At 44.6% G+C, this 21,304-nt stretch overlaps 2 protein-coding genes across 2 annotated transcripts; one reads left to right on the top strand and one right to left on the bottom strand.

Annotated features, from left to right (window-relative positions):
- Positions 1–4,231: 4,231 nt before the first annotated feature.
- On the bottom strand, positions 4,232–13,611 carry SPRTN (SprT-like N-terminal domain). The gene is made up of 5 exons (XM_075043290.1): positions 13,291–13,611; positions 11,782–11,881; positions 10,865–10,993; positions 6,980–7,247; positions 4,232–6,674 (listed from the first exon to the last, which is right to left on the bottom strand). The coding sequence occupies exons 1-5, from the start codon at positions 13,569–13,571 to the stop codon at positions 5,944–5,946; spliced, it is 1,509 nt and encodes a 502-aa protein (XP_074899391.1). The 5' UTR covers positions 13,572–13,611; the 3' UTR covers positions 4,232–5,943.
- A 265-nt stretch (positions 13,612–13,876) lies between these two features.
- On the top strand, positions 13,877–20,272 carry EXOC8 (exocyst complex component 8). Its single transcript, XM_075043288.1, has 2 exons — positions 13,877–15,449; positions 16,325–20,272. Exons 1-2 carry the CDS (start codon positions 13,926–13,928, stop codon positions 16,931–16,933), a joined length of 2,133 nt encoding a protein of 710 aa, XP_074899389.1. The 5' UTR covers positions 13,877–13,925; the 3' UTR covers positions 16,934–20,272.
- Positions 20,273–21,304: the final 1,032 nt, after the last annotated feature.

The raw sequence follows: 21,304 nt of genomic DNA on the forward strand, positions 1-21,304 counted from the left end.
GGCTGCGTCCCACAGGGCACTGGCTCCAAGCAAGTGCATCCTCCGAGCAAGGGTTTTGTACAGCTTTTTTGCTTTGTGGCTCTCCCAAAACACAACCCACACCCTCCTGGTGAATCACACATGGGTGGCAGCACACCCACCGAGCGGATCCTTCTGGGAAGAATGTGGATTATTGCTGGGATGCTTCTGGGAAGGGACCAGGGTGGTCAGTGAGAAGGCAAAGGAGGGGACCAAAGCAGTGGAGAAAGAGCAGAGAAGCCCCATGGCTGTTCCTCCCATTAGTAAGTAAGTTGCTGGATGAAGCTACCAGAAGAATTAAAAACCCCAGCCGAACCATATTCCTCTAGCGAAGATACTGTACCAGGACTTCACTGAGCTCTAGTCCACATCTTACCCCAGACTTTCTATGTGACTAGTGACAGATCTCTGAAGAGAAGGTACTTGCAGTGAACACAGAAATTATGGTCTAGAGATTGATGTCATTTAAAGAAAAATAAAGTATTTACTGCTTCTAAATTAAGCAATGGGGGAGCCAAATATTTGTTGGTTTTTGCTCCTTCAAACATTCTTTCTTATGCAGTTTATGAAATGTCAGGTCTAAGACTTACTTCTTATTAGGACAAAAAAGCAGATGAAACGATGTGAATGAAAGGGGAATGGATGGGACAGAGACAGGGTGAGCTATTCAGGCCAAGCTCCTGCACCTTCTTAGTAACTTAATCTAGTCTTAAAGCAGCCTGGCCTGGCAGAAGCTAAAAGGGAACAGAGGGATTAAGGCCACGGCCATCTCCCTTTTTTAGCTTTCACACCTACAGTACACTACACTACACTACCCTTTCCTCAGCCTGTCACAGCCCTCCAGCTCCCCCGCTTAGCTGAAGCGTGGGAGTTAAGTTTTGTGGTTTATAAACCCCTCTGAGTTCCTACAACTCTGTCCTGCCTCTCTTGCAGAGCTGGGTTGATACCAAATGGTGCTGAACATTAGATTTTTCGCTGCAGTGGGTGCAAGTGGTGCGGTATATGTAGACCACAAAAGGATGCCTTTTGGGTTATTCACTGAGCCCTGAACTAGAAAAAGGAGCTACTGTCTCATCTTCCAAGTCCCTCTTGCAGCAAAGCTGAAAGAAACACTCACAGAAAACCCAGTTAGTTGTAAATTTACTTCTCGACTCCCAGCTAGTTGCAGACCCCCCCCCACACCTGCCCATTCCTCCTCCTTTAACTTCTTCATGGTCCAGTCAGGGTTTCTGCTAATCCATCTTCAGCCTGGAGCACAGGTGTAGGTGAAATACAAGCCTGCTAATGCTGTACTTTCTGTTCTTTCCCTGTAAAGGTTGGAGTGGAAGAAATAAGTATTCCTTAAGTGCAAGGAGTGCCGCCTAATGGCCTGTTGAAGAATCCCAAAGCTCCACACAGCCTAGCGTCTTGCACTTTTTTCCATATACACCCATATATGAAAACACGCACAGCGTTATTTTCACACACATACTGAAGTGCAAGTCTCTTTCACAGCCTGTCTACCCACAAACTATGCTTTAAGGGTAATATAAGGTAGAGTCTTTACGTTCATATGCAAACAGTTGTTTCTTTAAGCTCAAGACCTCAAAACAGCTGTAATAATCCACATGCAAGTAAGAACTTGGGTAGTGTAGTTTGGAGTGTAAAATTCACGAATGCTGCTGGAGAGCAGCTGTTTCACGGCCGGCATTACTGTGTCAGGCAGCAACAAGCACACGCTCATAGTGTAGGTCAGATGTAACCTCAGGAGGTCACCCAGTCCAACCTTTTAGTGGCCTTGCAATTTAAGGTGGCAAAACGCGACAGCTGATGCATGGACACCGTGTTCAAGGACGAGCGGATCCAGCAGTGATGAAGCAAACAGCTGTGGTGGCAGTTTCTTAACATTCCCAGCCAGAGCAGTCCGCATCATCCCTCACCACCACGAATTCCTCCAGCCACTTGAGAAGAGACGTCCACCTCGCTTTTTCTCAGACACTCACCGTTTGTTCTTTCCTGCTGTCACCCTTCAGTACAGTGTAACTTGCTTTACTTTAAGGATGTACAGGGAAGCTGCACGTATGGAAAATACAACAGAATCGAGGGGCTCCAGAACACGTGAGAAAGAAGAAAATCCCTACGAGCCATTTACTCTATTGCACATCCTGCTGCTGCAGCAAGAGAAGCTTGGAGTTTGAATAGCTACTTTGTATTTCAGGAATTATTCACTAGTTGTCCAGTTACAACTAAGCCCTCTCTAGCCTTTGATTTTTAAAATACTATTACCCAGTATCCTTTATTACTAACAGTGGAGCAGGGGCAGGTAGCACAGCCTGTTCCAAATGAACAACGTGTAGTTGTTCTCTTGAAAAACGTTCCTAGAAAGGAGGGTCAGGTAACCAATTCCTACACAGTTTGAGCAGCAGCACCTGCCCTGTCTGAGAAGTGTACTTCCACCTAGACGTAAATAGCCTGCTCATCAGCTTATGCACAGGCATTAGGATTGAACTTGCTGTAAGAAAACACTTCCCATGCGACCTAGATATCCCAAGTGAAAACAAATAGTGGTTGGACTACTGGAGAAGGTAAAGTATAGAGGAACGCAAATTATCACCTTTAAAACATGTTATAAAGCAGACTATTTCTATTGCATCTCTTCTTGCAAGATACTAATTCATTTTTATTAGTCCAGAGAAAAATTCTACCTCCTCCTCCTTCATCAGACCTCATCAAGTATTAGGAAAACTTCCTAGGTAACATTTCCATAAAGTAAAAAATACTTAAAAATATTTGATCTTCAAGATTTCTTTCCCGATAACCAGTTTCAAGGCAATGTAAGAGCAGCCTTTTATTGTAATAATGAAATAGCTAAATAACCCCCACTTAGGTAGTTTAACCTCAGGAAACGTTATCTGAATCATTCTGAGCAATTCCAGTAGATCACCACAGAATAAGATTGGTTTTGCCTTCAGTTTGCAGAAACATTTGTTGACAAATAGCACACACACGTTTGACCTCTCATACCTGAATTGTCTCAGAAATCAAGTACATTAACTCATTTCTCAGATTTCCAGTCATGCAACTTATTTTGCAGTTCAGTGAAGCATGTTCATTCAAGATTCATTACTAGTTTGTGTTGTTATAGACAGTATCTAAACTCACTCAGGACAAAGTCAACTGATGTAGAAGATGAAATTTCTCACCTTTGACCCAAATTTACCAGAATATTTGAAAAACATACTGGTAGTCGTTGTTGTTGTAGGAAGGATACTGTATTCAAAAACAAAATCTTACAGAAACAGCATTCACAGTAACATATCCAAAAAAACAAGGCCATGACTCGTTAACAATAGCCTGCAATAGATAGCAACTGCAAAGCCTATCCACTCAGCTCTTCGTCACCTTTCTCTCTGTCTAAGAAAGATCTTGCATCATAATACTTCATTGTAAAAGCATGCATGGGCAGAGGTGATGTTTTTCCACAGCCGGTCCAAAATTGCTCAATTGTTTTGAAAACAGATCTATTTCAGGACTTTTGTATATTTGAGACAGGACTTGCCTAAAGCTTACGTTCCCCCCTGCCCCAACAGGCTATACTACTCACTGAATTCTACAGGTCGATTCCCACATTTGTTTTCTACTTATTGTTCAAATGAACGCCATTGATGTAAAAGAAGACACTGGAAAAAAAAAATCCATTTAACAATATCCACAATCCTCCCTTCTTTACTCTTTATCAGTTGCAGTGGGAAAGACAAACCAGGAAACTGATGAGAACAATAGTAAGGGAAATCTCTCAAACAAATGCTTCATGGTGTGAGAGACCATTCATGATATGAATCTAGTCCTCATCTTAAAAATGTATGATAGTACAAATACTTCTGAGTAGTACTGTCCTTGTAAAAGTCAAGTTTCACTGGGAACACTGACAGATACTGCAGTTTTAAGAAGGAAGTATGGAAAATTAACATGTCAAATCAAGTTTTAGAATCAGTATTTGTAAAAGTTTCCACAGAGATGCAACAAAAGTGAAACCGTACTAGAAATATGATGGAGAAGGCAGAGGTTGATGCAGTCTATATTCACCAATACCTGTTTTTACAGGGAAATTTAAGAAGGAAAAATGTTAATACAGAAAGGATGTATTAAACCAAGACTGTTATTAGATATCCAGGTAACCACACTGGTGAGTAAAGCAAGACGGCCACAACTGCCATGTGAAACCCAGGCTTAATGAAAATTTAAAATGCAGTACCAATTTATTCAGAATATGCAAAACCAATCCAGTTCACATTAAACATCTGTAACATCAGTATTTAAAAAAAATACACCAATGTTTAAAAAGAGTTAAGGTATCATTTGCCAAATTCCATTGCACATCAGTTTATTTCCCAATTTCAAAAGGGAGCAGCAAGTAATTGATTATATAAAGGCAAACATATATGCATCCAAGGCTAATACAGCCATCTGAAGTTGTAGCAACTCTATGTGAAACAGCATAATTATTTTTTCTTTTTTTTTTTTTAACCAAAAATATTTATAATCAGTTTTACAAGTAAGGAATCAAGCTGTTAACTGTTTAACCAGTTAAAAACTTTCAGTGCAGCAAGAGAACTACTAACATTTCAGAAAATATATATTAAAACGGCCACATCTGCTCAGCATTCATAACTTTTCACAGCACAGTGGTTTTAGTACTCAACCAACTGTTGGCTCATTGGATACTAACCACCAAGCTGGCTGGCTTCCAGAAGCAGCAAAACAACAACTGTCAGCTAATATCAATTTAATGCCATTTTGACCTGTAAAGCACTGGAAGTTTAACTGAAAAATCATGAAGGCTTTTATGACATGGCCAAGAACAGTCTTTACCAGTATTGCTATCAATATTCCTCACAACTTTTATTTACTAGTGTCAAGATATGGGGGTCAGTTGCTCATGCACATAACACCTATATCCTAAAAAACTAGTGAACTTTCAACATAGAGTTTGCGCAAACCATGAGAAAAAGTGGGTGGAGAATCTAGCTGGGATCCTGGACCAAAAGACAGACGTAAGACTGAGGTTCATTAGCTTCCATTTGACCACTCCAACTTTTAACAGCATAGCTGATTGCTGATTTTTAAATCCTTTTTGAAAACAAGCTCCTCAAAGCCTTTTTTTTTTTTTTTTTTTTTTAAATTCAGCCCTTAAGTGTAGGGCCTTCTCATCTACCAAGTATCTTGTGCTTGATTTCCTAGCATCACCCTTCAGGATTTTCTCTTTTCCTGCTACAATGCACCCATTAAACCTAAATGGATGCTTTGCTATGTTTTTTATGCCTATGCCTCTCTCATCTTTGACAAAAGCCTGTATTTGAGATTCTCACTCTCATCTGTCTTTTCAAAGAGGCCACAGGTGAGAAGGACCACCTCAGAGTGTAATTGTGGCTTACGCAAAATATTTAGTGTTCTAAAAATACATGCTACTTAATTACATTGCAGTAAACACAAGAATTTTTATCTATTAGGTGGTTAACTTTAAGAATGGCCAAAAACACATTGAAAAAAACAACCAACCAACACAAAGGGATCTTAAGAACAAAGATGAATTAGCAGGACTAAAAATGTTTTTATTTTTAAAACTGCCTTGAAAATACACAGTTCGGCAAGTATCCACGTTCTCTTGTACTACCTAGATTCTGCAGCAAGAACGGTGGCACAAATATCCACCTACTAAAACTGGAGTATTCAATTCTTTGAAACAGAAGTAGCAGCTAGCTTTGTAGTCAGTGCTGATGTGCAACTCCACAAGACTTGTTGTTCAGCATGCTGACAGTAGTTTAAATTCCAGTTCAGAACAGGCACAAGGGAAGTAACCACAGCTAAGCAAACCCTGAGCAAAGTAGTTTTCGAGCAATGTTTTCAGCCCTGGTCCATCTTTTTGAGACGGCTTTCTGAAAGGTTTTATGCAAGACAAGAATCAAGGTGTTCATTTATTTTAGACTCCAAAACCTCTGTCTGGCAAACAGGACAACTGACTTTTTCATCCTGCCTTACAGCAGTGCTAGAACTTGCAGAGGACACTGTAGATTCAGCTTTGGTTTTCATAGGTGTATTTATACTCAAAGTGGTACTCTCTTTTTTAATGAAATAGTTTTCAAAGGCAGTTTTGTCTTCCATTTTTGGCCATTGCTGCAGTGTATTAGTAGATTCTGAGCTTTTTTTCTCAGATGCAACCTGAGCTGCTGTTGTCTGCTCAAAACAAATTTGTTTCAGTGGCCTGTTCTGAAGTGGTCTAACCCTCTTACCATTTGCAGAACCTTGGTTTGATTTTTCTTCCATAACACGAGCAATTTTAACAGGCGATCCACTAACATTCTTGTAAGCTTTTGTATCAGCAACAGAGAGTTTAGGAAACTCACGCTTTGAAGCCAAGTTGATTTTCTCACTGGCATCATCAGTATAAAGTGGAAAGAAGATGCCACTACGGGGTGATTTTTCAAATTTTATCTCATTTTTAGGGATTGGTATTGTCCTTACTGCTGAACGATGCTGTGAACCAGGTGTTTCACTGTTTCTAACACTGCTGCTGGAATTTGTGTTTTTTTCTGAGAGTCCACTCTCTCCTCCTCCAAGTTGATATCCCTTTCCACTAAAAGGGATCAGATTTTGCATATCACGCATTTGTGCCTTGCCTGCAAAATAAGAAGAGCAGAAAATAAGAAAAGTTAGTAACTTTTTCCATATATAAATCATGGGCTTAGTATTTTACACGCTTCACCTGAAAAATCTGCTGCTTGAAAATAGCGTAGCAAACTAAATCTTTTGCACACAATTAAGTTGAGAAGGAGCCTAGATATGCACAAATAAAATGCGCCCTGTTTTTTGCTACTTAACAGCAATATCTAAACAAACCTCATGTAGTGGTTGACCTGCATTTGTTCAAGGAACTGTCTGGACAAAAACAGTTTGGAAAAGAAAAAAAATATATTTTAAATACCTTTGTTAGTTGCCTCGGAACTTGGAAGTTTTGCTGGCTGAGTTTTCTCCTTGGACTTCTTAGAGAAGTTCTCTGGCTCCTTCACTTTTGTGAATGTACCTCCACATGTCTCTTGATGCTCAACCCACCAAAAGTCTCGTGCCGAAGGTGCTCTATTCATCGAACGTTTCACATATCCAAAGTAAGGTTTTCTATTTTGACAGGGGCCATTGCATCGCCACCAGTGCTGGCGGTACAAATCCACCTCATCATGAAAAGTATGATAGATCTAGGTTTAAAAAAAAAAAAAGGCAGTCATTCAGAAAGTTTCTAGTTTTATAGCACTACAGTATTTTAAATTTAATTTAATTTTAATTTAACTTAAATGCCTCTATGCAAACGCACGTAGCATGGGGAATAAACAAGGAGTTAAGAGACGCGCACACACTTGCAGGGCTATGATCTTACTGGCATCACGGAGACGTGGTGGGATGGCTCCTGTGACTGGGGTGTTGGAATGGAAGGATACAGGCTCTTTAGGAAGGACAGGCTGGGGAGACAAGGAGGGGGTGTTGCCCAAAGCTGGAGTGCATGGAGCTCTGCTTGGGGAGGGATGAAGAACTGACCAAGAGCTTATGGATCAGGACTAAAGGGAGGGCAGGGACAGGTGACATTATAGTGGGTGTCTGCTACAGGCCACCCGACCAGGATGACTGAGCAGATGAGGCCCTCTATAGACAGACAGGAGCAGCCTCATGTTCACAAGCCCTGGTCCTCATGGGGGACTTCAACCACCCCGATCTCTGTTGGAAGGACAACACAGCAGGGCATAAGCAATCCAGGAGGTTCCTGGAATGTGTTGATGACAACTTCCTTCTCCAAGTGACAAAGGAGCCAACGAGGAGAGGTGCTATGCTGGACCTTGTTCTCACCAACAAGGAGGGGCTGGCGGGGAATGTGAAGCTTAAGGGCAGCCTTGGCTGCAGTGACCATGAGATGGTGGAGTTCCAAGATCCTTAGGGCAGTGAGGAGGGTGCACAGCAAGCTCGCTAGCCTGGACTTCAGGAGAGCAAACTTCAGCCTCTTCAGGGATCTGCTTGGTAGAGTACCAAGGGATACAGCCCTGGAGGGAAGAGGGGCCCAGGAAAGCTGGTTAATATTCAAGGATCACCTCCTCCAAGCTCAGGAGCGATGAATCCCAACAGAGAGGAAGTCAGGCAAAAACGCCAGGAGGCCCACATGGATGAACAAGGAGCTCATGGACAAACTCAAACACAAAAAGGAAGCCTACAGAGGGTGGCAGCAAGGACAGGTAGCCTGGGAGGAATACAGAGAAACTGTCTGAGAAGCCAGAGGTCAGGTTAGGAAAGCTAAAGCCCTGATACAATTAAATCTGGCCAGGGACATCAAGGGCAACAAGAAAAGCTTCTATAAGTACATCGGTGATAAAAGGAAGACTAGGGAACATGTGGGCCCTCTCTGGAAGGAAACGAGAGACCTGGTTACCCAGGATATGGAGAAGGCTGAGGTACTCAATGACTTTTTTGCTTTAGTCTTCACTGACAAGTGCTCCAGCCACACCACCCAAAGTTGCAGAAGGCAAAGGCAGGGACTGGGAGAATGAAGAACTGCCCACTGTAGCAGAAGATCAGGCTCGAGACCATCTAAGGAACCTGAAGGTGCACAAGTCCATGGGACCTGATGAGATGCATCCATGGGTCCTGATCCAACTGGTGGATGAACTGGCTAAGCCAGTGTCCATCATATTTGAGAAGTCATGGCAGTCTGGGGAAGTTCCCACTGACTGGAAAAGGGGAAACATAACCCCCATTTTTAAAAAGGGAAAAAGAAAGACCTGGAGAACTACAGGCCAGTCATCTCAACTCTGTACTCAGCAAGATCAAGGAGCCTGGAAATTATGCTAGGGCACATGAAAAATAAAGAGGTGACTGGTGACAGCCAACACGGCTTCACTAAGGGTAAATCATGCCTGACAAATCTGGCGGCCTTCTACAACAGGGTTACAGCATTGCTGGATAAGGGAAAAGCAACAGACATCATCTACCTGGACTTGTGCAAAATGTGACATTCTTCCACACGACATCTTCATCTCTAAACTGAAGAGACATGGATTTGATGGATGGACCACTTGGCGGATAAGGAATTCGTCACACTCAAAAAGTTGCAGTCAACGGCTCAATATCCAAGTGGAGAGCAGTGACGAGTGGCATTCCTATGGGGTCGGTATTGGGAGTGGCACTGTTTAACATCTTTGTCAACAACACGGACAGTGGGATTGAGCACACCCTCAGCAAGTGTGCCGAGGACACCAAGCTGTGTGGTGCAGTTGACACGCTGGAGGGAAGGGATGTCATCCAGAGGGACCTTGACAGCCTTGAGAGGTGGGGCCGTGCCAACATCACGAAGTGCAACAAGGCCACGTGCAAGGTCCTGCACATGGGTCGGGGCAATCCGAAGCACAAATACAGGCTGGGCGATGAGTGGATTGAGAGCAGCCCTGCAGAGGAGGACTTGGGGGTATCAGTGGATGAAAAACTGAGTATGAGCCAGCAATGTGCGCTCGCAGCCCAGAAAGCCAATCGCATCCTGGGCTGCATCAAAAGAATTGTGACCAGCAGGTCGAGGGAGGGGATTCTGCCCCTCTGCTCTGCTCTGGTGAGACCCCACCTGCAGTACTGTGTTCAGCTCTGGGGCCCTCAGCATAAGAAAGACATGGACCTGCTCCAGCAGGTCCAGAGGAGGGCCACGAAGATGATCGGGGGCTGGAGCACCTCTCCTATGAGGACAGGCTGAGAGAGTTGGGCTTGTTCAGCCTGGAGAAGAGAAGGCTCTGGGGAGATCTTATAGCAGCCTTCCAGTACCTCAAGGGGACCTACAGGAAAGATGAGGACGGACTCTTTATCAGGGAGTGTAGTGACAGGACAAGGTAATGGTTTTAAACTAAAAGAGAGTAGATTTAGATTAGATATTAGGAAGAAATTCTTTACTGTGAGTGTGGTGGGACACTGGAACAGGTTGCCCAGAGAAGCTGTGGATGCCCCATCCCTGGAAGTGTTCAAGGCCAGGCTGGATGGGGCTTTGAGCAACCTGGTCTAGTGGAAGGTGTCCCCGCCCATGGCAGGGGGGTTGGAACTAGATGATCTTTAAGGTCCCTTCCAATCCAAACCATCCTGTGGTTCTATGGTACTACCATTTCATTCCTTCCATTACTGCTGTGATTTTTACATTACCAGTTAAAAGAGCTGAACCTGGGTAAAGTTTGATCAACATTTAGCTACCATTAAAACAAAGCTTTAAAAAAAAAAAAACAACAAACCAGGATGTGTAGGAATAGGTCCTGGCTGTCTTGTTTGAACTGGAATAAAATCACTTTGACAATCTATCTACAATTTCACCCTAAATGATGTACTGTTTAGAATGCATTGTAAACAATATCAGTATTGTATTCTCCCTCCAGCTATTACCTTAATTGATCTTATCAGACACATTATTTTTAAATATCATCAACCCATTAGTCTCTACTGATATAAGTCTTAACTAAAACAGACTGCTCTTCCCCAAGTGTTATTCTGAACATGGAGCTATTCTGTCCCTGGTATTAAGTTGTTTCAAGTTTAAAACAAAAGTTTAAAGAAAAATACTTACAGAGGGTATACTGGAAAATTATATGACTAACAGCTCACCACTTCTTCCTCAACCTGTTCCCACCATCATCCCCCAAAAAATAACTATGGAACTGGCATACGCTTGGATGCAAGTTTATATTGGTACCAACTATGGAGCGTCTAACAAGAACAAGTATACTACTTATACCACACCGGGCATACTAAAAAGCCAAATAAGGAAGAAACCTCTATTAAATTAGGTTAAGTGGATTATGCTTACTGTGACATTGGCTCCAGTCAAGCGATTAATACGACGCATGTGTTTGCAGAACTCTGGTCCATGAGATTCACGATCTTTGTCATTATTAGTAACAAAAAGCAGGGCATGGATCATTTCATGTAACAGCGTCTGAAACAATGGAAATCATTAGCTATTTGCTGAAAAACATTACATATAGTTTCAAAATTAAGCTGGAAGTATTTTACTCCTCTACATTTACCTTGGTACTGATCTTATTTTCATGCATTCACACATGTTCAATCTGGGTCATAAAAACACAATACTTACTCTACCTGTCAAATCCAATTACCTCTATTCCCATACCACCAAAACATGCTGGAGAATATTACTACAATATGTGACATTCCAAAAATGAGAAATAATTCTCAAACTTAAGTTGAATCTTTCAAGAGATGATCCCCTCTACAACCCAAAAAGAGACACTTGTAAGAAAGTTGAAACTCTACAGCATTTCTGTTCATTAAGCAAATTTGAATGTTGAGCCAACTCAAAGCAGCAGCCCTGACAGAGGCACAAGAAGCACCACAAAGTTATGTTTACAATCATATCCTATATCCTTATTTTCTGCTGTTGGCCTTTTGTAGATGAAACTACAGCTATTTTCTGATCGTGCTTTCAGTCCATGTTTGGTTTTAATATTAAAGGATAATTTAGGAGTAAAAAAGTTGGGGTTTTTTCTCTTTATAAAGTCAGTAACATAAACAAGTGACTTTAGACTCCTACTCAGAGTTGCCCATTTAGAAACATAAAACTGAAAAACTACCATGATATTGCAACAGAAACGTAACAATAAAGCCTGTATATAAGAATCCCACTATGAAATGTAAAATGTTTGTTTGGAGTCAGGGGAGGCACAATACATTTTATGTGGAGATTCATGAGCAATCTTCAAATACCTCAACGAGATCCTTCCTTGGTCTTAACTTTAGAAGTGGCTCACTTAGACGAATGGAACACATTCCCCCTTTTCCTTCGTATCTACATACTCCAGCACAGCTAAGAGACACAAAAAGAAAATATGAAAAGCTACTTGTTTCTGTAGTACATGAAGAAAATTGAGAATTGGAGTTAAAATGCTGTCCCTTTCCAATGCATGCTAGGTAACTCTGAACAAGAAAAGACACTTTTAGTAGTTGCTTGAAAAACTCCACATCATTAAGAAAAAAAAAAAAGCCCACAAGTTCCTTACAATAAGCTGTGACTGAAATAGCAAAAGTGAAACTGTAATTTATTAGATCTCTTGCAATCACTTAATACAAATCTAGCAATCCTGGAAAAAAAAAAAAGATTCAAAATCACAATGGACTGTTCCAAGCTAACCTGTTTAGGAGGCAGAGGACTGTTTTCATCAGAACTCCTGATGGAGTGAAATACATAAAACAGAGGCTGGAGATTCACAGCAGCCAAAACCAATTTAACTGCTGGTTGCTGCAATTTCACCCCTCACACTCCCCCAACTTTTGACTCTTACTGAACCTTCACTTCCACGTGCTAATTCAGCAGAAAACACTTTTTTTTTTTTAAACTGAGTTAGTCCTCTACCAGTTCAGCATCCAAATATTTTCAAGTGTCCAAAGAGTACTGCAACCAGCAGAGCACAAGAGGGGGCAGGACTCCAGCAGCCAGCAACTGCATCAGCTGATCAGCTGCAGAACTGCAGCCTCCACTTCAAAGCTTTTTTTTTGTTTTCATCTCAGATTGCCTATATATTCCCCTTCCTAGTCTATTCTAAGTCTTGTTAATTTGCTATTATCAAGTCATATTTGCCCTTCTGCCATGCTGTAAAACTATCATAAAAACTGAGAACAAGAAAAATGACAGCAATACAACCATGTTAAGTTTTGACACATGCAGTTTAAGACCAACTTATTTATTCCTCTTTAACATCTCTCCAGTTATGCCTGCACCAGAGGAAAAGCCACTTATGGCTGCTAAGGATGACAAATGAAGGACAAAACAGACAACAACAGTGACCAACCCACATCCTGGGGTACAAACTATGTTAGAAAAGCAGGACGTTCAAATATCTGGAAGAGAAGCTGTGTCACTCTCCCATGGTGCCTACAAAGCCCCAGTTAGGAGCAGCACATAGCGACATACAGCTTTTCCTCCCCGAAACCCGCAGCTATACGGTGAGAGGAGCTGCTGCCTCTGTGAGAGGAGCTGCTGCCTCTCTGACGGGCCGCAGCCTCCTCCCACAGCTCTGGCCCAGCACCAGCACGATGCTGGGGCCCTACAGAGGCACGGCAGCTTCTGAGGCCTAAGGCCGGTGAACGCCACCGAGCAGCACCGGGAAAGGCCTTACCGGGCCCCCACACCCCCGGCCCCCTCCCCACGCAGGGCTGCCCTGCGAGCCGAGCCCGAACACCCCCCCCTCGTCCCGTCCCCCGCCCCGGATGGCGTACAGGGTCATGCGTGGGCTCCACGACACCTCCACAGCCGCCAGCCGCCCCCAGAAGAGCGCCTGGTTGAAGTGCACGAAGAGGCCGTGCACGTCGGGGCTGGGGTCCAGCAGCTCCCAGGCCTCGTCCACCACCGACAGCGAGCGGAGGAGCGAGGGGTCCGCCGAGGCCTCAGGGCACGCCGCCGCCTTCTTCTTCTCCTCTTCCTCCTTATCCTCCGCTTCCCACAGCTCCTGCAGCTGCAGGGCCAGCACGAAGTCCTCCTCCTCCTCCTCCTCCTCCATCCCGCTCAGCTCGGCCCGCCGCCGCGACGCCACGGCGCATGCGCGCCGCGCTAAACCCGCCCCGAAGCGCCGCCGCCTCCTTCCTAGGACGCATGCGCCCAGCGCCCTCCAACGGCGCCCCGCCTTCGGCGCACGAAGCTCCTCCCCCGCCCCGCCCCACCCGCGCCCGGCGCTTCCCCCGCCTCGCTCCGGGCAGTTGCGTTGCGGCGGCGCGTCCGCGCATGCGCGCTCGGCGCGGCGATGCTGGCGCAGGGGGCGTACGTGCCGCTGTGCGCAGGCGCGGCGGCCGTCTCCCCGCTGGCGGCGGCCGTGGCTGTGGTGGCGGCGGCGGCGACCGGGCGGGAGGCGGCGGCGATGGCGTTGTCTCTGGGGGAAGGTGGCGGGAGCCGGCTGCGGCGGCAGCTGGAGTCGGGGGGTTTCGCGGCGGGGGAGTACGTGAAACAACTGTCGCAGCAGTCGGACGGAGACCGGGACCTGCAGGAGCACCGGCAGCGTATCCAGGCGCTGAGCGAGGAGACGGCCCAGAGCCTGAAGCGCAACGTTTACCAGAACTACCGGCAGTTCATCGAGACGGCGCGGGAGATCAGCTACCTGGAGAGCGAGATGTACCAGCTCAGCCACATCCTCACCGAGCAGAAGGGCATCATGGAGGCCGTCACCCAGGCCCTGCTCCTCCAGGCCGACCGCGACGACCCCGCCCTGGGCGCCCGCCGTGCCGCCGCCGACCCCTTCCTACCGCTGTCGGCCAAGGAGGCGGCGGCGGCCAGCGACGAGGGCCGGCAGCGCACGCTCACCACCCTCCTGGAGAAGGTGGAGGGTTGCCGCGACCTCCTGCCCGAGAGCCCCGGCAAGTACCTGGTCTACAACGGCGACCTGGTGGAGTACGACGCCGACCACATGGCGCAGATCCAGCGGGTGCACGCCTTCCTCATGAACGACTGCCTGCTGGTGGCCACCGCCCTGCCCAACCGCCGCGGCGCCTACCGCTACGACGCCCTCTACCCCCTCGACGGGCTGGCTGTGGTCAACGTCAAGGACAACCCCCCCATGAAGGACATGTTCAAGCTGCTCATGTTCCCCGAGAGCCGCATCTTCCAGGCCGAGAACGCCAAGATCAAGAAGGAGTGGCTGGAGGTGCTGGAGGAGACCAAGCGCAACCGGGCCCTCAGCGAGAAGCGACGCCTGGAGCAGGAGGCCCTCCCACGGCCTGCCCCGACGCCCCCCGAATCCACCAACCCCTTCGAGGAGGATGACGATGAGGAGGAGGAGGAGGAAGAGCCCTCTGCTGAGGAGGAGGTGGTCGACCTCTCACTTGAGTGGATCCAGGAGCTGCCTGAGGACCTGGACGTCTGCATCGCTCAGCGGGACTTCGAGGGGGCGGTGGACCTCTTGGATAAACTCAACGAGTACCTTGGGGACAAGCCTGTGAGCCAGCCTGTGAAGGAGCTGCGGGCCAAGGTGGATGAGCGGGTCCGGCAGCTTACAGACGTGCTGGTGTTTGAGCTGTCTCCAGACCGCTCGCTGCGGGGAGGGCCGCGGGCCACCCGCCGAGCCGTGTCCCAGCTCATTCGCTTGGGCCAGTCCACCAAGGCGTGTGAGCTCTTCCTGAAGAACCGGGCGGCCGCGGTGCAGACGGCCATCCGACAGCTGCGCATCGAGGGTGCCACGCTGCTCTACATCCACAAGCTCTGCCACGTCTTCTTCACCAGCCTTCTAGAGACGGCGAGAGAGTTTGAGACGGACTTCGCTGGCAACAACGGCTGCTACTCGGCCTTCGTTGTTTGGGCCCGCTCTTCCATGAGGATGTTTGTCGACGCCTTCAGTAAGCAAGTATTTGATAGTAAAGAGAGCTTGTCAACTGCAGCAGAGTGCGTCAAGGTAAGAGGGCCCAAAGAGGGTGGTGTGACATGATAGCCAAAACAAAGGCTGCAAAGCTTGTAAATCCTCTTTTCTAGCCCTAGTTTAGTTGTTGACTCTTGAGTGGGTCTCCAGAGAGGTTTCCTACATTGAAAGGTTAATATTTGTTTGGGCTTGGGGTTTTTTTTTCAGTTTAACAGAGGGAAACATGAAGATCATAGAACCACAGGATGGTTTGGGTTGGAAGGGACCTTGAATATCACCTAGTTCCAACCCCCCTGCCATGGGCGGGGACACCTTCCACTAGACCAGGTTGCTCAAAGCCCCATCCAGCCTGGCCTTGAACACTTCCAGGGATGGGGCATCCACAGCTTCTCTGGGCAACCTGTTCCAGTGTCTCACAGTGCAAGAATGAAAGATGAAAATATACAGCAAGAAAAACCCTGCCTTTATCAGAAATGCAAAATGTGTTTATTCTTAATTTGCCTTTAACCAGTAGGAGGTCCTAAAATTTACATAAGCTGTATCTGAACAATGAGTATTTGAAGACTTGTTGTTTGTTTTCCAAGCCTGTCCTGGACTACATTTCCATAATTTTTTGCAAGACTAAATTTCTGAGGTTATGGTTTCTTTGAGCTGGTAACAGGGAGAGAAAAAAAAAAAAGCAAAAAAAAGCATGTGGGCTATAATGTGATTGTCCAGAGTATTTTTGACAAGCAGGGTTTTTCTTTCAGTTATTAATTTCTCATTAATAAGGAATTTCTTAAAGCAGGAGAAACAAGTGAAGTATGACTAATGCTTCCCTGTTTTCTGAGAGTGATGAGTTTGGTCAATGTGTAATATGTAAAGGGAACCTGCACACTAGTAACACCCTTCACTTTTTGTTAATACCCAAGGTAGCTAAGGAGCACTGCAAGCAGCTTAGCGAGATTGGACTGGATCTCACCTTCATCATTCATGCCCTTCTGGTAAAGGATATCAAAGGTGCTTTACAGAGCTACAAGGATATCATCATCGAGGCCACCAAGCACCGCAATTCTGAGGAGATGTGGAGAAGGATGAACCTAATGACTCCAGAGGCTCTGGGGAAACTCAGGGAGGAGATGAGGAGCTGCGGGGTAGGCAATTTTGACCAATACACGGGTGATGACTGCTGGGTGAACCTTAGCTATACTGTAGTAGCTTTCACTAAGCAGACTATGGCCTTCTTGGAGGAAGCATTAAAGCTTTACTTTCCAGAGCTGCATATGGTTCTTTTGGAGAGTCTTGTGGAAATCATCCTGGTGGCTGTCCAGCATGTTGATTACAGTTTACGATGTGAACAGGACCCTGAGAAAAAAGCATTCATTAGGCAGAATGCATCCTTCCTGTATGAAACTGTCCTTCCTGTTGTGGAAAAAAGGTTTGAGGAAGGAGTTGGAAAGCCAGCCAAGCAGCTACAGGATCTGAGAAATGCTTCAAGATTGATGCGTGTAAATCCGGAAAGTACCACTTCGGTGGTGTGAAGTGACCTAACTGTTCTTATGAACAGAGTGTGAAAGCACTTACTGAAAATGTTGTACATTGAATATATGAACTAAATGTTTTTTCTGAGTCCCTGAAAAATGCAGAAGTCTAACTGCTGCATTCCAGAAGCTGAAGACTTTAGAATCAAAACCTGCAAGGATAGAACGCTTTTCTTGGTGGATGGGGGGTAGGGGAGCGAGAAGTAAGGTCACGGTCACGTGTCCTTGGACAGCATATCTTGTAAGAATGGCTTGTGTAGTGTTTGTGACTTGAAAAATACTGTAACAAACAATTTTTGGCCAAATGTTTGTGAAAGTCTTAAATATACGTACACCGTATGGCAGGAAAAGATCACTTCTCATCACGTCATGGTAGGAATTCTTTTTTTAAAGCAGTGTTCTGGTAGGAGGGGAAGTGCTGAAATGCTCCCAGGGTGTGGTATTCGGTAAGGCATGTCTACCATCCAGATGTGACTCAGCACTGCAGATAAACAACATGGATTTGCACAGTCTGATTTGTTTGGTAGCAATGCAGACTCTTAAGTTTCTCCAACATTCAAATTCTCTATTCATTTCAGAGGCAGATCTAAATTTAAAATGTGTTTTGTATAGTTTTTTCTGTTTGGGTGAAGCAGCTTCTTCTGTTTAATAAGCTGGCTGTCGGCTTAAATTACAGCTCTCTGAAAACAAACCTTCTGCTGTCGGAAACATTTATTCCCTTCAGAGGAGAAGTGAGAATAACTCTTCCCTTCCCCTTTGTGTTCCCCTTCCTTGTTTTCTCATGGACTTCATTGGGGTCAAGTCTATTTGATGAAGCGTGCACTCTTGCTTGAGGTGCTGTCATAAATGCATTACAGGCCATTACCTACTGGTAGAAACCATAGCGAAGAGGCATAAATGCTCTTGAGATGTGCAGGGCAGGGAGAGAGTCTGAAGGTACTGTTTAATTTGGAAGAAACAGAATGCTAGTTTTGCTGTACAGAAGCAGCACAGGATGAAGACACTGGGTGTGAGGCTTTTTGTAAATTATGTGATCTTCAAAATTCACACTCTGTCTCTCCTGCAAATATTGGTATCTTTTCCTGTAACACAGCAATAACCAAGAAGAACTATCTTTTTTTGCAGAAAGTACAAGGACTGTATTTGATTGGGAATGCTAATGTAGATGGGAGAAGTTTATGCAAATGCCTGTATGTTTGGATTGAATGGTGATGTCTATCTCGTTCAGTATGTGTCTCTGAAAATAAAATAAGCAGTCTTGTGTAAAGGCTGGCTTTAGAGCGCTGTCAGCATCACCTTCTAAGCTGTGTAAACTTCTCCCCCTTTAGTGCAGACTTCTTAGTTGTGAGAAAATCATGTTATGGCTAAGTCACCATGTATTAGACTCTGAATAAGTGTTCTTAACTGGAATAATTGAGTATCCTATTCCTCTTGCACTTTAAAATGAAAGCTTTTGCAATTTGTATCATGGTAATGAATGCCTTGTAACTGCCTGAACAAAGAAAAGATATCGCTAGTAAAACACTCTGCGTAACTGCTTATACTGGAGCTTCTTTGTTTCTCCCTATTTTCACAGTGCTAGTTCAATGCAGTTTTCACTTTAGTGGCTAGTTTCCGTTCTCTTGCTCTTTGGATGCCTTTTGAACTGTCAGATTTTGCAAAGCATCCTGCTGTCTCTGCTCACTTCCTTTCCAGTGTTTGGGTCTTTTGCTAGCAAATCATGGAAGAAAACCGTACAAAATGGTTTTAAAGGGTAACTCATTGCTCTTAGCTAAAACTGATTGAAAACCACTGAAATAGCTATAGTTTTATTTTAAGGGACAGGGAGAGTTAGAGCTTCTGTGAATATGTTACATCCAAGAGAGAGCCACACAGGTGTTATTTCACTAGTGAACTATTTTTGATACCAAAACCTAGTGAAGTATATCAAAGGAATATATTCTGTATCACCTGTTTAAAGTGGGCAAAGGTAGTAACCTGGCCTTACTTCATCTGAGAAATACTTTCAAGTGGATTATAAGTGAGAGCTGTCCGTGATAATGGGTATTTTGGAGGAGAGGGAGAAGGGAGGGCTTTTTTTCTCTCAAGACAGGTATATTTTATTGTTTTCTTTACAGCAGAAGAAAGCAGAATAAATACAGATGAGCCTTATGCAATTTTTTTCTTTTTTTTCTGTGCAAGAGCAGGGTAAACTGTAGGACTGTAGCTCGAGGGTCTGATTATTGTGATGCTTGAGGATTTTGTGTAAAAAGCTGAGTTGTAGTTTCCCAATTCCCAGCTCTGGCAGAAGATTGAATAGGGGGAGAGCCCTGTTCGTGCTTCTGTTGCAAGTTGGCATAGCTCATCTTCATCCTCGTCAGAGGATGAAATGTAGAATGTAATTCTGCCATGTGCTCTGCTATGCCTCTGTCGCTGCTGCCTTCATCAATCTATTTATGGCACATGGTGCCTACTGGTTTTGGCTCTGCCGTCATCCATGGAGCAGCAGGCTTACATGGATGTCGGTTTTAATGGATCGGGGAATCTGGCCTTTCGTTTGGGTGATCAAATATCACATTCGTGTGCCCGTCACAATTCAAACAGGTGTGGATTTGTATAAACTGCTGCAGGTAGCATTGATATTTTGTAACTTGTGAATCTATTCAAGTCATAATAAAAGACAAACAGTAACTTAAGGAAAATGATGTGCAATTAAATTAAACACGCTTTGGGTGTTAATTCAGTTAACAGAAAAAGTCAACATGTGCTGAGAGTCATGGTTTAATAAATTTCAGATTTGCAGACAGTAATTTGGAATGGCACTTTTCTTTTCCTGAGCTGTACACTTGTGGGGATAGCGTTGTTCAAGTTGGAATTTGCAGTAACTACTGAATAATATGATAGCAGTTTTGTTGATTTGGGGAAGAATTAGTCATATTTTTTTTTGTTTTGAGACAATTGCATATAAAATCTGGTTTCCTTTAGCTGCTATGACAAAATTGTGATGTGTAAATTGAAGATATTTTTTTTTAAATTCAGATGAATTTCTGTATTAGAATTTAATGCAATAACTTTTCTGAACAGTGAGGATCATGTATTAAAACTTTTGGACATACAACACTAGTGGTGTATTTCTGTTTTTATTACATCATCATTAGAAAGAGGATGTTGGTTCAAATTTCAAGTCCACTGATAAATTTCCAGTGAAGTCAAAAGAGCTTTAGGTCAATTGTTTGTGAGGGAGACATAAGAGGCAGCCAGGCAATGAAATCCAAGTGATGTCACTTCAGTTACCTTCTTACAAAGTCAGCGTGTGGCTTAATAAGGTGAAGTTGGAAGAAGATGTTTGTCAGCATTGTACCCGATTCAAATCGAGGAGAGGCTGTACTCTAGGCTAATAGGACTTTGGGTGAGTAGGTATGTGAGGTACTATCAACACCAGGGTAACCAGCGTAATGCTGTAGGGTTTGTTACCTTCCAGAGATGATTTTGTCACCGGACTCCATTCATACTTGAATGCTGAATGTGCAGTACAGTCCATCTCCTCACTAGGTGGAGTTCTGTCCATTGAAACCTCCGTACGCTGTGGGCAGGCACAGGCGTTAAAGCTGTGCTACCTAGCAGCGTGGCTGGGGATGTTTTTGTAGCACGTTGGGGAATGAAGATGCTGCGCCAAACGATTCAGATGTTAGGGCCAACTTTTTTTCTGTCCTTGGTAGTGCTTTTCTTCTGCATTTTCTAATTTTTGTACTGTTAATTTCTTAATTCTCTGTGTTTTCCTTTCCTGCTGTGTTTCTGTACCATCGGCAGGCATCCTGCAGAAGATCTCAGCTTTCTACTTTTTCTAAAGGTATGTACCAACATGTGCCTTTTGTTCTGCCCAAGAGACACTCTGCTAGACCGCAAGACCTTGCAGACATGGGGAAAGTCACTTGTCCCAGCTTCAGCTGTCTCGTGTAAGATGTTCAGCTTAAGGACTGCTCAAAGCCAAGCTGTGTGACCTCTTGTCGTTTTACTTCAATATTGGGCTGAAATTCCACTGAGAGCTTGTGCTCATAATGCAGCTTTGCACACCAGCACAATAATGCAGAAGATCCCCAACACCAGTCTTTGTAACTTAGACACTCTTTACATTCCCTTTGCTGCACAACTCTTATGTTTTAATTGGACTACCTTTTACTTAAAAATATTAGTAGTTCTGCAAACTCCCTGTGCATTTTCTCTGAAGAAAATCAAATCCAGAATGGGGCTTATCTGTCAGGGAGCTTTGTAAGCGTAGCCTGTAGACACATCTTTTTCCTCAGAGGTTCAAAAGCTGTGTGTATTGGGTTTGCGGGGCAAGGTTTTGGTAGCGGGGGGAGGGCTTACAGGGGTGGCTTCTGTGAGAAGCTG

This window comes from Buteo buteo, chromosome 12, assembly GCF_964188355.1.
Source record: "Buteo buteo chromosome 12, bButBut1.hap1.1, whole genome shotgun sequence".
Classification (NCBI taxonomy): domain Eukaryota; kingdom Metazoa; phylum Chordata; class Aves; order Accipitriformes; family Accipitridae; genus Buteo; species Buteo buteo.

What these genes read in the sequence shown, in the direction of transcription:
- EXOC8 (XM_075043288.1), top strand. Translation starts at nt 13,926, where the DNA reads ATGGCGTTGTCTCTGGGGGAAGGTGGCGGGAGCCGGCTGCGGCGGCAG. An exon ending in CTGCAGCAGAGTGCGTCAAG is followed by an intron (nt 15,450 to 16,324) that starts GTAAGAGGGCCC and finishes TTAATACCCAAG; the next exon opens with GTAGCTAAGGAGCACTGCAA.
- SPRTN (XM_075043290.1), bottom strand. Translation starts at nt 13,571, where the DNA reads ATGGAGGAGGAGGAGGAGGAGGAGGACTTCGTGCTGGCCCTGCAGCTG. An exon ending in CAAGGAAGGATCTCGTTGAG is followed by an intron (nt 10,994 to 11,781) that starts GTATTTGAAGAT and finishes CCATTGTTTCAG; the next exon opens with ACGCTGTTACATGAAATGAT. An exon ending in TTCCGAGGCAACTAACAAAG is followed by an intron (nt 6,675 to 6,979) that starts GTATTTAAAATA and finishes CTTATTTTGCAG; the next exon opens with GCAAGGCACAAATGCGTGAT.